General features: G+C 57.6%; 2 protein-coding genes across 4 annotated transcripts; both read left to right on the top strand.

The window, feature by feature from the left end:
* Positions 1–577: 577 nt before the first annotated feature.
* DTX3 (deltex E3 ubiquitin ligase 3) lies at positions 578–5,818 on the top strand. Its single transcript, XM_035002297.1, is given in 8 exon segments — positions 578–816; positions 1,524–1,567; positions 2,182–2,246; positions 2,439–2,513; positions 2,870–3,218; positions 3,220–3,606; positions 4,552–4,769; positions 5,118–5,818. Coding segments are annotated over 7 exon segments (1,173 nt in total). The 5' UTR covers positions 578–816; positions 1,524–1,564; the 3' UTR covers positions 5,194–5,818.
* Positions 5,819–6,033: 215 nt separating this feature from the next.
* On the top strand, positions 6,034–13,237 carry ARHGEF25 (Rho guanine nucleotide exchange factor 25). Of its 3 annotated transcripts, XM_035002294.1 has the most exons (17): positions 6,037–6,305; positions 6,590–6,704; positions 8,986–9,200; positions 9,337–9,432; positions 9,507–9,583; positions 9,773–9,839; positions 10,035–10,138; positions 10,321–10,390; positions 10,507–10,596; positions 10,678–10,770; positions 10,958–11,008; positions 11,213–11,290; positions 11,493–11,693; positions 11,838–12,018; positions 12,254–12,465; positions 12,774–12,927; positions 13,009–13,237. In XM_035002294.1, the coding sequence occupies exons 1-16, from the start codon at positions 6,207–6,209 to the stop codon at positions 12,882–12,884; spliced, it is 1,860 nt and encodes a 619-aa protein (XP_034858185.1). In that variant the 5' UTR covers positions 6,037–6,206; the 3' UTR covers positions 12,885–12,927; positions 13,009–13,237. The 3 variants fall into 3 exon arrangements, with proteins under 3 accessions (XP_034858186.1, XP_034858185.1, XP_034858184.1); XM_035002293.1 differs by having other exon boundaries at positions 12,774–13,237; XM_035002295.1 differs by lacking the exon at positions 11,213–11,290 and having other exon boundaries at positions 6,034–6,305; positions 12,774–13,237.
* The last annotated feature ends 609 nt before the right edge of the window (positions 13,238–13,846 follow it).

Below are 13,846 nucleotides of genomic sequence, written 5' to 3'. Positions count from 1 at the left end.
TCCTTTGAGTTTTTAACTCTATTTGAACCATAGACTTGACACCCCCAGCCCCCACCCCAAGGCATTTTTTAAAAAGAGGTATTCACTCCCCGTTCTGCACTAGCCTCAGTATCCCTGTTTGTGGAAACAAAAGTCAGAGGCACTTACCAACACCCATCCGGGAGCAGGTTGTGGGGGTCACAGAAGGTAACAATCTAGGAAAACGCAAGCGAGGAGGGAAGGGATTGAAATAGTTTAGTCCTGGGGTTTGTTTATTTTTTAGAACCAGTGCTTTTCTTACTATGACTCTTCTTCCCATCCCAAATTATTCCTCAAAGTCCCTTCTAGCAATAGCATAAGGATCACAGAAGAATTGCCCCCTTCCCCACCTACCTAAGCCGACACTCCTCGCCCACCCATCCGCCACCAGCCTGCAGAAGCTGCCACGCAGCTGGCTGGAAAAGCAAAGGGAGAGCCCCCCCCCCCCACCCCGGGAGGGGGAAGCGAGAAGGGTGGCGTCTAAGAGATTTAACCTCCTACCCTCGGTTCCACACGCCACCCCCTCCCTCCAAAGACTGGGACGGCTCCTCCATTTTTGTTTTGGGGCGGAAGGGCAGGGGCTCGTGGATGGAAGGGGGTCAAAGGAAACGGTGATTATCACCTGTACGGGGGAAGCGGGTGCCGTCCTCCCTCCTACCCTTTCTCTCAGTCTGCACCCCCTCTGCAAACTCCCCCCCACCTTCTCGGGGTCTCCCCCCGCCCTTGTTGCTAAGGCCCAGACCGTCATCCCAGCAACAGCCTCAGTCATGTGACCGGCAATGGCGGCGCTGACGGGAGGTAGGTGAGCCCGGCGCCCCCCACACCCACCGCGCGCCCCCCGGACCCCGCTCGCATCCCCCGCGCGCCCTCCCTGCCCCCCCTGCGCCCCCTCCTCCGCCTCCTTACCCGCGCGCGGCGCCGGGGGCCCCCTCCACGCCTGGCCGATTCTCTTCCTATCACCCTCCAGCTTTGGCCTCCATTTGGGGGTTCTGGGAACCGCGATCGGGCCGACATGCACCCCCACCCAGTGGTGGGGCTCTGGGGGCTCCGGCGAGAGGGGGACGTGGGGATTGGTTCTGGATCTTGCAGGAGGTCATAGGGGAAGGGTGGGGCTGCCTCAGTTGGTGCCCCCAGGGACCCTCGCCCTTCCCCCGCTGCCCCTGTGTGGCCGCCGTCTGGAGGGAGGGACTGGCCCTGTGTCCGGCCTGGGTTGCCCCAGAAGAATCAGAGACCCAGCATAAGCTGTGGCCCCGCCTCCCTTTTCTGTGCCAGCAGGACTTGGAGCTAAGGACATCTAGGTCTTGGGTTCCCACTGATGGAGAGGGGGGTGTTCCACCTTGGATAGACAGAATGAGCTGAGGTTCTAGGATTTCAGTTTCACTTTCTGAATCTCGAGGTGCATCTGGCCTTGAGGGGACTATGATGGAGGCACAAACAGAGAGCCGCTCCCCTTTGGATCAGTCAAGGAATTGAGGTCACACTAATGGCCCCTCTTTCTATTTGAGCTACATTTGGAGGTGTTGTAGGGACAGCTCTGTAGCTGAACATGGTAAGACTCAGGGGAAACCTAAGTCTCCTCCAGCTGAGCCCCTGCTGAGCCCCACACCTCCCTAAATGCAGGCTGGGTTGCTGACAGGCTTACTGCCCCAGTGCGGGGCTGGGGGTTGTTTAAAAGGTGACAGTAAGAACTTCGTTATTTAGGGGCTGTTGCCACTTTGTTGGCATTCCAAACAGACTTCAGCAGAAGGGACTGGGTTAGCTCTCAAAGAAGGCTCCTAGCGATAGGGACTGAATTATTTGGGAATACGGGGCAGGGTGAGGAGTTGGAGAGCATAGGTAATATTCTTACCCATGTGATCTGAGGGAGGTGGCAAGAAAGACCTCCATCTGTGTGGGCTTTTCCCTTCCTGACTTCTCTTATCTGTGCCCTAGGCTTTCTTGAGAGCCTCAGAGCTGGGGAAGAAAAGAGGAAAGTTAGCATGTTGAAGTTCCATCTTTAGCAACTTGGGAGAGGCTGGGGATGCAGTTCTGCAGAAGAGAAGGAGAGGAAATGGAAGAGGAGTTTTTGTTTGGTTTCTGGGCTGCTGGTGGAGTGGGGTGAGGGGGGTATGGTAACATTTGTCATCATAACCTTTTACTCTCTACTCTCCCCCTTCCCGCTAGTCCTGGTCAGCTGAGTGTGGAAATAGAGGGATTTCTGCTGCTCTCATTGTCCATGGGCTTCCCAGGTATCTGCCTCCCAGGGGAAACTCAGCTTTGCCTTTAAATTGGTTTCCTCCATTCCATGTGCCAAGTAATCCCATTCCCAGTAACTTACACCCAGGTTCCCAGTCTTCTGTTACATGGGCTGCTGTGTTGGCGCATGTGGGAAGGGGGTACGGGGTTTCTCACTTTCCTTCCTTTTCCTTTCCACCCACCAGGTCACACAACCTACAAGTAGGGAGCAGGGACAGAGAGAGAGCCTGCATGCCAATTCTAAGCTCTTCAGGATCAAAGTGAGCACAAAGTCTCCCTCCCCTTTAAAGAAGCCAGTTTTCACCCAGAGGGAGGAGGGCGAGATTGTTTCTGTGATCTTGGGAGGAGTATAAAGGGAACCAAGACTGGTGCTTAGCTCAGATGATGATAATAAAGTTAGATAAACTTTCTTGCTCTTCAGTGGGTGCTGGGGTTTGAAAGATAAGAGGAGACAGAAAATGAACTTGGGGGAGGAGTTGGGGGTTGGACTCTGAGATAGTAGAGGTAATATAGGGTTGGAGAGGAACGTGAAGTAGGAGGCACTGATTTTGTCAAACGGGGACCCCCCACCCTGAGTCCCTTTCACCCTGGGGGCAGTGTCGTTCGTCCTGTCCAGAATGGCAGCCTGTGGAGGCACCTGCAAGAACAAAGTGACTGTCTCCAAGCCTGTGTGGGACTTCCTGAGCAAGGAGACCCCAGCCCGGCTGGCCCGGCTTCGGGAGGAGCACCGTGTGTCCATCCTCATAGATGGCGAGACTTCTGACATCTATGTCCTCCAGCTTTCCCCGCAGGGCCCTCCCCCGGCCCCTCCCAATGGGCTCTACCTGGCCCGGAAGGCTCTCAAGGGGCTGCTAAAAGAGGCTGAGAAAGAGCTGAAGAAAGCTCAGAGGCAGGGCGAGCTTATGGGCTGCCTGGCTTTGGGGGGTGGCGGGGAGCACCCTGAGCTACACCGTCCAGGGCCCCCCCCCTCCCCCTCTGCGAGCAGCCCCGCTTCTGCCCCCAGGGGCTCGGGGGCTCCCTCCTCCTCCCCCTCCCCTCCCCCCTCCCCTTCCTCCCCGCCTTCGGGAGGAGGCTGAAGAACAGGAGAGCACCTGCCCCATCTGTCTGGGGGAGATCCAGAACGCCAAGACATTGGAGAAGTGCCGGCACTCATTCTGTGAGGGCTGCATCACCCGGGCCCTGCAGGTGAAAAAGGCCTGTCCCATGTGTGGCCGCTTCTATGGGCAGCTGGTGGGCAACCAGCCCCAGAATGGGCGGATGCTGGTCTCTAAGGACGCCACACTCTTACTGCCCAGCTATGAGAAGTATGGCACCATCGTCATCCAGTACGTCTTCCCGCCCGGTGTCCAGGGGGTAAGAAGACCTATGGCCTGCCTTTTGCCCTTTGGTTTTCCCCACTTTGGTTCTCCCCAAGCGCGTTCTCTGACCTAGGCAAACTGGGTGAAGGGGAGTGTATTTGTTAGATGTGACGTAGTCTTGCTGTCTCCCAGTATGCCTTCCCACTCAGTGCCCCGGAGCTAGGAGGTCCCCTTCAGGCCCAGCTTTTCTGTCCCACAACCCCAAGGCACACATGAAAATCAGGTATGAGAGAAAGGAATTGAATACTATTTCCTTGATGAACTTGGATGTTGACAACTATTCTTGGCAGGGGTGAATTCTGTGGAGATGGTGGCTCAGGTGCCGGCGGGCGCAGCAGGAAGGGGGCTAACCCTCCTCGCAGGGCACTGAGTGTTACTTTGTTCCCGATTGATGAGACAGTGGAAGGTTAAAACAGGAGCGGTCAGGAGCCTAGAGGTCTCCTCCTGCTTGACCAAGCAAGAGTAATTCTCAGTCCTGGTTTGCAGAGGGCCGGCGAAGCTCTGAAGAAGAGTAATGGGCAAATGGAACAGGTCAGGCAGGCAAAGAAGCTTGGGAGCGTTCTCAGGTGGAGAAGGGAAGGCTGAAAGATAGCTTATTCTCAGTCTTCACATTTCTGCTGAGTTATCTGGTGAGTAAGGACCGGCTACTTCCCATCTCTTTTGAGAATCCACTCGTCGCTGAATTGAGACTTGAGGGATGGAGGCAGCAGAAAGAACTTCTTTAATAGTAAGGATTTTGTCCAAAAACAGGCTCCTGCTGTCCAAACCTTTCAAGGAAGTCTCTCCTTCCTTGAAAGGCTGTCAGCCTGTTGCTGCCCTGTCAGCATTAGCTGGGGGTGCACAGACAGACAGACAGCCGGCCAGGATGACCCTCTGGTGGCATGGTGGGCCTTCAGATGCCCAGCTGCTCACTGTCCTGTCTGCCTCCCCTCCCTCCCAGGCTGAACACCCAAACCCAGGAGTTCGCTATCCTGGCACCACCCGGGTGGCCTACCTCCCGGACTGCCCTGAGGGCAACAAGGTGCTGACCCTGTTCCGCAAGGCATTTGACCAGCGACTCACCTTCACTATCGGCACGTCCATGACCACAGGGAGACCGAATGTCATCACCTGGAACGACATCCACCACAAGACCAGCTGCACAGGGGGACCCCAGCTGTGCGACCCTTCTTCATTTCCTTTCCCTTCGCCCCTCCCCTTCTCTCCATTTCCAGTGAGGGAATGACATTAATCCCCTCTCCTGCTGGGAGCCTCCTAACTGGAGAGGACCACCCCCAAACTATTCAACCATCTCTTCCATGCCAGTTTCTCTACATTCAACCTGGTCCAGTATGCCCAGTTCACCTACAAAACTAAGCAGAATTGGGCTAAGTTACCTGGGGTTTGGATATCCTTAGGGGAGGTGGGGAGGGGCTGGACTGGGGCACCCAGAATGAGGGTGAACATGAGGCTAATATGAGTAAGCTGCAACAGCTAATCCTGACCTTCATTTCTCTCTGCTCCCAGGTTTGGGTACCCAGACCCCACCTACCTGACCCGGGTGCAAGAAGAGCTGAGAGCCAAGGGTATCACAGATGACTGAAGGCCATCCCCTTTGCCAAGCCCTTGCCTTTCTCCATAGGACCCAGCGGAAGCCTCTGTTCTCCTCTCTCCCTCTGCCCCCCCACACCACACGAATAGGGGACCAGTCTGACTGGGGAAGGAGTTCAGAGAGGGAGGGCAGTCCCTTCCCCTGTCCCCCCACAGGCGAGTGCTTCAGTGCAGTGTGAACCACTCCCTTCTGGCAGAGGGATCTCCCAGGCTCTGCTCCCCTCCTCCCCCTGTACATACTCCCAATCTCCCTACCCCCTCCACTGCCCTTGGCTTTTTCTGGTATGTGCTGTGCTCCGATGACCAAGCTGAGAAAGGACCTGGGTGGGGAAGGAGGGTCTCTTGAGCCCCCTGCCCCCACAAACTGCTCCACTGCTGAACTTCGGTGTGGCGGAGGGGGCATGGGGCTGAGCTGAGCCCCCAAGGAGCTGGCCTTGTGTGTTCTTCAGAAACAGTCCCCCTTCTACCTTAACCTTGTCCTTTCTGTCCTGTGTCTCCGTCTCTGTCAGTCTGTCTCCCGCTCTGCCCCCTATAAGGAGCCTCCTTGCCCTGTTCTGGAATCGCCGCCAGACTGTAGCTTTTAATTTAATAAAAATAAAGTAAAATATGCAACTCTCTATGCCACACCCGTTCTGTTCTGTGAACCAGGGTGGGGGTGGGGTGGGGAGCGGAACCTGCTGAGGGGAAGGGGGTGGTGATCGGGGAAATCCCTGTGTGTCTCCCCAGTCTCTGCCTCCAGAGCGCCTGGGGAAAAGGCACGTATTTAGTGGGCTCCTGACGCGTCCACGTCGGAATCGGGATTAAGAGGGGTTTGTTGCTGAACTTCGGTTGTAGAGAAAGCAACAACCCTAGCCCTTTGAGAAGTTTGGCTGGGGTGGGAGTGGGGGCGGAGCCGGGCAGGGGGCGGATTCCACAGCAGCAACTCCCCGGACGCGCGCAGGCCTAGAGCCCCCCAGCTTCCGTGCCCCCTCGGCCCTGAAACTTGGAGCAGGGTAGGGGTCCAGCATGAAGCCCCCGGACCGCCCCGCCCCTGGCCGCACTGACCGGATACTGGGGGTCATGGGGGGCATGCTGCGCGCATGCGCCCTCCCCGGGCAGGAGGGGGTAAGAAAGGGGGACCACGGTGGGGTCGGGAATCTTTAGGGGGCTCCAGGAGGTCTGCACCCCACAACTCAATTTACCCGCAAACAGGAATTCTGCAGGGCAGTTGCAGGAACCCATGAGTTCCAAAAGAGGGCCAGGGCCCTGGTCTGGGTGAACCGCTCCCTCCAACCCAGCCTAAGCGACCCTTTTACAACAATGTGGATTTGACAGGAGGACCAAGGAGAAGCAGGAGGTCAAGGCTGGGCGTGGAGGGCGGTTTCCTTACCACCAGTCTTTCTCCACAGCCCCGGAAGAGAAGCCCCCTAGGGCCAGGAGGGACCGAGACAGAGTCTGACTGTACCGAGGGGGATCAGAAAGGGGAGCGCGAACGTGAGGTCCCCGCCTGGGCTCCGCTGCTCGGTAAGAAGCTGGGGGTGGGGTGGGGCACAGTTTGTCCTCCTGCTCAAAGTGGCGAATTCAAATAATGCTGCTCTTATTAGCATAAAGGTTTGCATCTAATCTGCATGAGACCCATTTAATTGCCAAGACCTCCACGCTTCTCGCCCTCTAGTCCGCTGTGCGTCCCCCACATCAGCCGGTCCCGAGCCCCCGCAGGCGGAGTGTCCCCGCGCCCCACCCCTGGCCCGTCGCCAGCCCGGCCTCCAGGACTTCGCCTTAATTGGTGATTAGCCTCAGCTGGAGTCCTGGGGCCTGGAGGAAAGAAGGGTCTGGCGAGAGGGCGGCACCTGGGCTGCGTTCCCCACAGAGCTCCCCATTCACGCATCCCCGAAAGGGAGGGGGCTTGTCTACCCCTGCGCGGCTAGGGACAGTCCCAGCCCCCAGGACGTCTTCACACAGGCCCAGGCCCATCCATCCGCACCCTTCTCCACCGCAGAGGCGGAGGGGCGACCTGGGCAGACCCCGCCGGCCGGCTTACCCCCGACCCCTGCGCTCCGCAGTCGGAGCCCGAGAAGCAGGAGGGAGGGGAGCCCGGGGAGGGGAGCCGAGGCTGGAGAGGAGAGGCGGAGGCGGTGGGGACGTGGAGTGGGAACGTGGTGGTGCCTGGGGGAGGGGGATTGGGGCTGGAGCCCGGCACAGGCTGAAGGGGGGAAACCGGAGGGAGAGGGCGGAGCTGGGCCGCAGAGGCCCCTCCCCGCGGCGGCACCGCGGCCGGGCCTGTTCTTCGGCTCGCCGTTCGGCCGGGACCCGCGCAGCGCCAGTGACTCGGGGAGTCGGTCCCCGCCTCCTCCCTGCCCGGGCCTAGAACCACCCCAAGCCCGAGAGGCCGGAGACCGAGCTGGAGCGGCTGCCGCATCCCAGCCCAGCTTCCCCCACCATCCCTCCCCGCCCCGCTGGACATCTGGACCCTGGGCCCCGCACCGACCGGGTTCCGGAAACCCTCCCCGCCCAGCTCGGCTGCCCGGCCTCGCGCCGCCGGCTCTGCAGAGCCCCCAGCCCTCCCCCAGACCAGACTTCCGCCTACCCCTGGACGCCCCCTCCCTGTTCCCTCTCTCCCCCCCTCCCCCAGCCTGGAGCGGGGTAGGAGGGAGGGGGGGTGTGCGCCCTGCGCCGTCCCCGCCCCGCCCCCCGTGATCCCCCCTGCATGGCCGGGCCGGGTGGGGGGTGCGGGGGGGCCCGGGCGCCATGCGGGGGGGGGCACAAGGGGGGTCGCTGTGCCTGTCCCTACGTGATCCGAAAAGTGCTGGCAAAATGCGGCTGCTGCTTCGCCCGGGGGGGTCGTGGTGAGTGCGAGGTCACGAGGGCCTGGCGTCGAGTGGGGGGCGGGCTGAGGGTTCAGGGCATTAGTCTGACCTGGCCCTAGGGATTTAGAGGCTGGAGACTTGTACCTGTGTTTTCCAGGGAAGTGACTTAGTAGATCTCCAAGATCTCATCTGCCTCCAAATTTGTAATCAGTTCAAGTTAAGGAAATTGGGGAAGGGGCAGGAAACTCTTCTCTCTGTCCTGCAGTCAACTGGGTATGAGAAAAACCCGTCCACAATCCCCCTGGGCCTAGAACTGGGTCTTCCTTAAATCCTTTTGCTGACAATCTACTACAGATCTGAAGAGGGACAGAGGAATGGAGGAATGAGGATGAGGGTCTACCAGGGGTTTTATGACAAATCTCAGATCCTCTATTCCTGAGCCCAGGACAAAGATAACCCTGATGAGCTCTCCTCACTTGCCTCCCCCCACCCCGCAATTGGGTTTGTGCATGTGTTGGGGAGATGGGCTGCAGAAGTCTTTTCTTTTTATAGTGATTACTGCAATTGGTGCAGGAGGGGTCTGGGGGTGGCAGATGGGCTTTTAGCTACCCCCCCCCACCTTCTCAGGGAATGGTCTGTACCCATTGGAAGGGGGCAGCTTGTAGGAGAGCAGATGGCCACCCCCAGCTTCCAGTGTCTCCCCAGATGGCTGCCCCTCCATATCTATGGCATACTCAGGATATGGGGGAGCCTCCATATATAACTGGAGCTTCCAGGCCTTGGGAGCCCAGGTGTTTACTGTCTTTCCTCCCAAGGGTGCCCAGGGGAAATTTTCTATCCTGGCCAACTCAAATGAGGATGGCAAGAGAGTGGGCCCTGGGGGAGGGCTCAGCATCATGAAGAAGGGCCTCTGGGAGCTCCCTAGGGACCCTGAATCTAGAGCTGGAATAATATCTATGGCCCCTTCCCCCCCCCCCCCCCCCCCCGCTCCCCATTAGAATCCTATTCCATTGCTGGCAGTGAGGGGAGTATCTCAGCTTCAGCTGCTTCGGGTCTGGCTGCCCCCTCTGGCCCCAGCTCTGGCCTCAGCTCTGGCCCCTGTTCCCCGGGCCCCCCAGGGCCAGTCAGTGGCCTGAGAAGATGGTTGGATCATTCCAAACATTGCCTCAGTGTGGAAACTGAGGCAGACGGTGGCCAGGCTGGACCATATGAGGTGAGCAGGGAGCACCACAAAAGCATGTAGGACATCCATGAAGGACACTGGGAGAGAGGGCAGGTTGGGGGCCACTGGCCACTGGGGAGACATAGCTACTGTCCATGACCTCTGACACATGACCTCTGGCTCCCAGAACTGGATGCTGGAACCAGCGCTAGCCACAGGAGAGGAGCTGCCAGAACTCACCCTGCTGACCACATTGTTGGAGGGCCCTGGAGATAAGACAGAGGTATGAAGAAATGGGTCTGCATGGCTTCCCCAAAAGCATCTGTCTACTTACTCTAGGATGTTCTTTCCTTCCAGCCACCTGAGGAGGAGACTCTGTCCCAAGCCCCTGAGAGTGAGGAGGAACAGAAGAGGAAGGCTCTGGAAAGGAGTATGTAAGTGTTCTCACACACTCCCTCCCCTCTGCCCCCCCAACCCATTGTGCAACTTCCAGAAACTGTCCCTCACATTTTAGATTTAATACTTGGAATTTCCTCTGAGGTTGGCTTGGTAGTGAAGGGGCTTCTAGTCCAGGAGGGAGGAAGTGGCTAAACCAAGGATGTGCACTCCTGCTCTCTTCGCAGGTATGTCTTGAGCGAACTGGTAGAGACAGAGAAAATGTATGTGGACGACTTGGGGCAGATTGTGGAGGTAGTCCCCTTTTCTCTTCCCAGCCGCAGCCCAGCCAGCCCTTTCCCTCTGCTCAGGGCTAATTTTAGGAGATGCCTTAGTACTCCTCTGTCCCACCTTCCCAGTACCCTCTACTTGCCGGACTTCTTGGGGGAGGGGTTTTCCCCACCAGGGCTGGCCCCCCACACTCATGCTCCCGCCCCAACCTTCCTGCAGGGTTACATGGCCACCATGGCTGCTCAGGGGGTCCCGGAGAGTCTTCGAGGCCGTGACAGGATTGTGTTTGGGAACATCCAGCAAATCTATGAGTGGCATCGAGAGTGAGTGGTGGATCCCCGAGAGTGAGGGGGAAGGGCGTATGTCTCGTTTTCTCTGTAACCTAGCCAGGGGCCATTGTTGCCTGAGGAACGTTTGGAGCGGCTTGATCACAACCAGGGTAGACAGCTCTCAGTTGCGTGGGGTGGGGGTATTTGACCAGCCTTTTCCCTGCCAACCCCTCCAGCTATTTCCTGCAGGAGCTACGGCGGTGTTTGAAGGATCCTGATTGGCTGGCTCAGCTATTCATCAAACACGTGAGGCTTAAGAGGGTGGTCCTGGAGGGGCGGGGCTTCGGAGTGGGTCCGGGCTCCCGAGAGAGGTGTTCTCTCTCCTCACCCGTCCTGCACTCCTTCACCTTGACCCCTGTTAGGAGCGCCGGCTGCATATGTACGTGGTGTACTGTCAGAACAAGCCCAAGTCAGAGCACGTGGTGTCAGAATTTGGGGACAGCTACTTTGAGGTCAGTGGCTGAGGGACCTTGGGGGAAAGGGGACAGAATCATCAGGCTCTCCAGGCTGCATAACCACATTCCTGTCCCCAGGAGCTCCGGCAGCAGCTAGGGCACCGCCTACAGCTCAACGACCTCCTCATCAAACCAGTGCAGAGGATCATGAAATACCAGCTGCTGCTCAAGGTCAGGAGCACCTGTTCCCTGGGGGTTCCGCTGGCTGGGACAGCCCTTTTCTCGTTCATCTCCCCAGGGTTCCTAAGGCTCCCCCCAGACTTCCTGGGCATCCTCACCTGTGTCCTCAGGGGGAGGATGTGAGAGTTTCTGAGGGTGTCCTCAAGACCTCCCTGAGCATTTCTTTTCTACATCTTAGGATTTTCTCAAATATTATAGTAGAGCTGGGATGGATACTGAAGAGCTGGAGGTGAGGACTCCCAAATCTGCTAGGACACACACCACATACCTCTTATTTTTTTGGTCTCCTGGGTTCCCCCCTCCCCCGCCCCCTGCTCCTTGGGTGGTGTTGAGCTGTCTGGTTTTTACGCGGAGGTTGGTTGAAAGTTGAAACATGGTCTGAAGAGGCTCTTTCTCGACAATGACAATGCTCCTCTCTTCACCTGCGACCCAGCATGCTGTGGAGGTCATGTGCTTTGTACCCAAGTGCTGCAATGACATGATGACCCTGGGGAGACTTCGGGGGTTTGAGGTATGGGGCTAGAACAGGAAATTGGAGGCCCAATGCTCTTTGGCCCCAGTCTGAGCACTCGGGAGGTCCTCGTGGGGAACTGTCCCTCCCCTGGGACTGACCCCATGGTTGGTTGGGAGCATCAGGGGAAGGAGGGAGGAGCAGAGAATGTCCCTTTTCTCTCCTTGCTTTTTTTCTCAAAATCACTACCCTTTGGTTCTAGGGCAAACTCACTGCTCAGGGCAAGCTCTTGGGCCAGGACACATTCTGGGTCACAGAGCCCGAGGCTGGGGGGCTGCTGTCCTCCCGGGGTCGAGAGAGACGTGTCTTCCTCTTCGAGCAAATTGTCATCTTCAGTGAGGCCCTGGGAGGAGGAGTCCGAGGAGGGTCACAGGCTGGATATGTATACAGGAGCAGCATCAAGGTGGGGAGGAGGCTGCAAGGGAGGGGTCTGGCTGGGATGGGGCGAGGCCTCTGAGAGAATGTCTGGCTCTTGCATTTGTTGGAGGGGACAGGAACCAGAGAGGGCCTCAAGAATCTGGGGGCTCTCTCCTATTTGCCAATCCAGGTGAGCTGCCTGGGACTGGAGGGGAACCTCCAAGGTGACCCTTGCCGCTTTGCACTGACCTCCAGAGGGCCAGAGGGTGGGATCCAGCGCTATGTCCTGCAGACTGCAGACCCTGCAGTGAGTCAGGCCTGGATCAAGCAAGTGGCTCAGATCCTGGAAAGCCAGCGGGACTTTCTCAATGGTGAAGTTCTCACCCTTCCCTCCCTGACATGCTCTTTAAGCCCTTTGACCTCCTGAATCCCTCACTGCCCAATCTCCAATCCCTGCCCTCTTGACCCCAGCTTCTCCCCATCTCCCCAGCAATTTACAATGGCTGACAGTTCGTGGGAGGAGGGCAAAGTGGGAAGATGATCTGGGCAGAGCCCTTAGGGAAAGAACCTGTTGTAACCCTCCTTCTGTTCCTCTCTTTGCCCCAGCATTGCAGTCACCCATTGAGTATCAGAGACGAGAGAGCCAGACCAACAGCCTGGGGCGGCCAGGAGGGCTTGGGGTGGGGAGTCCTGGGAGAATTCGGCCTGGAGACCGGGCCCAGGTCAGCACATATGCACCCATCAATGGCTCTCTCCCCTCCCTGCTGCTGTTGCCCAAAGGGGAGGTGGCCAGAGACCCCCTGCCCGTGGACACACAGGTATGAGGAAAGGAGTTCCCCTGTTATGGGGGCAAGAATGGGGAGGGCCTCTCCTATTCTGGGATCCCTAAATCCTCCTCCCCCATATCATTCCCTTTTTCTACCACCTGCCTTTTGTCTGCCCCTTCCTACTTCCCTACTCTTACCTTCCCCCTTCCAGTTTAACCCTGGGAGAAGCTGACGATCTTAGATGATCTAAGATGTCTAGCAAGAGGAGGTGGCTTAGCTAGGGGCATACACTGAAAAGAAAGGGGTGAGGGTGGATTCCGGGACTTTTTTTTTCTCCTCTAACTTGAGTCTTTCTTCAGGCCCTCAGTGACATCCCCCGAGCTCCTTGTGACTCTCCTCCAGCTCCACCAATTCCAAACACCCCTCCCTGCCAAGCCAGACTTGCCAAGCTGGATGAAGATGAGCTCTAAGAGGTGAAGGCCTGGGGTGGTGCTGACCCAGCCACCCCATTTTCTGAGGAACTTCAGGGCAATCCTTCTGACATCACCTTGGAATTCCTTCTTGATGTGTCTGGCGGGGGAGGGGGGGGCAAGGCTGGGAGTGGTGTTGACTTGGAGGAGGATTCCTAGACTCAGAAGGACTTCTTTCTGCTTAAGGAACACAGGTTCCTTCAGCGCCCACCCCTACGCATGCATCACAGGTCCCCCCAAAAGGAGGATATGGGGGTGGGTGGGAGGGCTGGGGCAGGGGCCACATAAAAATGATTGGTTTTGACTTTGATTTTTTCTTTCAGTTTTCTGAGATTAAAGGTTTTGTGATATCACTAAGGCTGCTGTATTGGCAGAGGGAAGGGGAAGTGGGGTGAGACGATGGGGAGAAATCCACTGGCCTGCGGACGGTCTGGTGATAAGAAGACACACGGTGTTGCTGCCTGTGTCCCTCACCTGCAGTTGCGGCATCTCGCAGTCCAGGCCTGGAACTTGGAAAACCCTAGATCCGTGATATATCCTCCCCTTTCCCAGCCTGCTTTCTCTTCCATCTGGCCTCCATTCTAGACCCCACTGGAAAGCCCAGTGTAGTGTGACTTCCCACCATCTCCTCAGCACCCAGATTCTAAAGCACTAAATGCCCAAGTACCTTTCCTTCTGAGGCCTCCATGCTCAGCTGAGGGAGAATGGGGAGGTGGAGAGGATGCTGGGGCCTGTGTCTCTTTTTGGCTCTGGGTTCTCCTTTTTGCCGTCTGCGAGGTCACAAGGCATATCCGTAGTGAGCAGGAAAGGATTCTTCTTCAAGCCACAGACCCAAGAGTGGACAGCCCGAAGGGGTCTTCACCCCTCCCAACTTCTGGGATAGCCCCTGGGATGGAGAAAGCCAAACATGCAGAGATCCATATCCAGATGCCCTGTCCTGGGTCCTTGGGCATCTGTGTGTC

The sequence above is a fragment of the Mirounga leonina genome, unplaced genomic scaffold (assembly GCF_011800145.1).
Source record: "Mirounga leonina isolate KUSES-001 unplaced genomic scaffold, KU_Mleo_1.0 Mir_126, whole genome shotgun sequence".
NCBI lineage: Eukaryota > Metazoa > Chordata > Mammalia > Carnivora > Phocidae > Mirounga > Mirounga leonina.
Note: the sequence above shows the minus strand (reverse complement) of the source record. Positions and strands in the feature narration are given on the sequence as shown.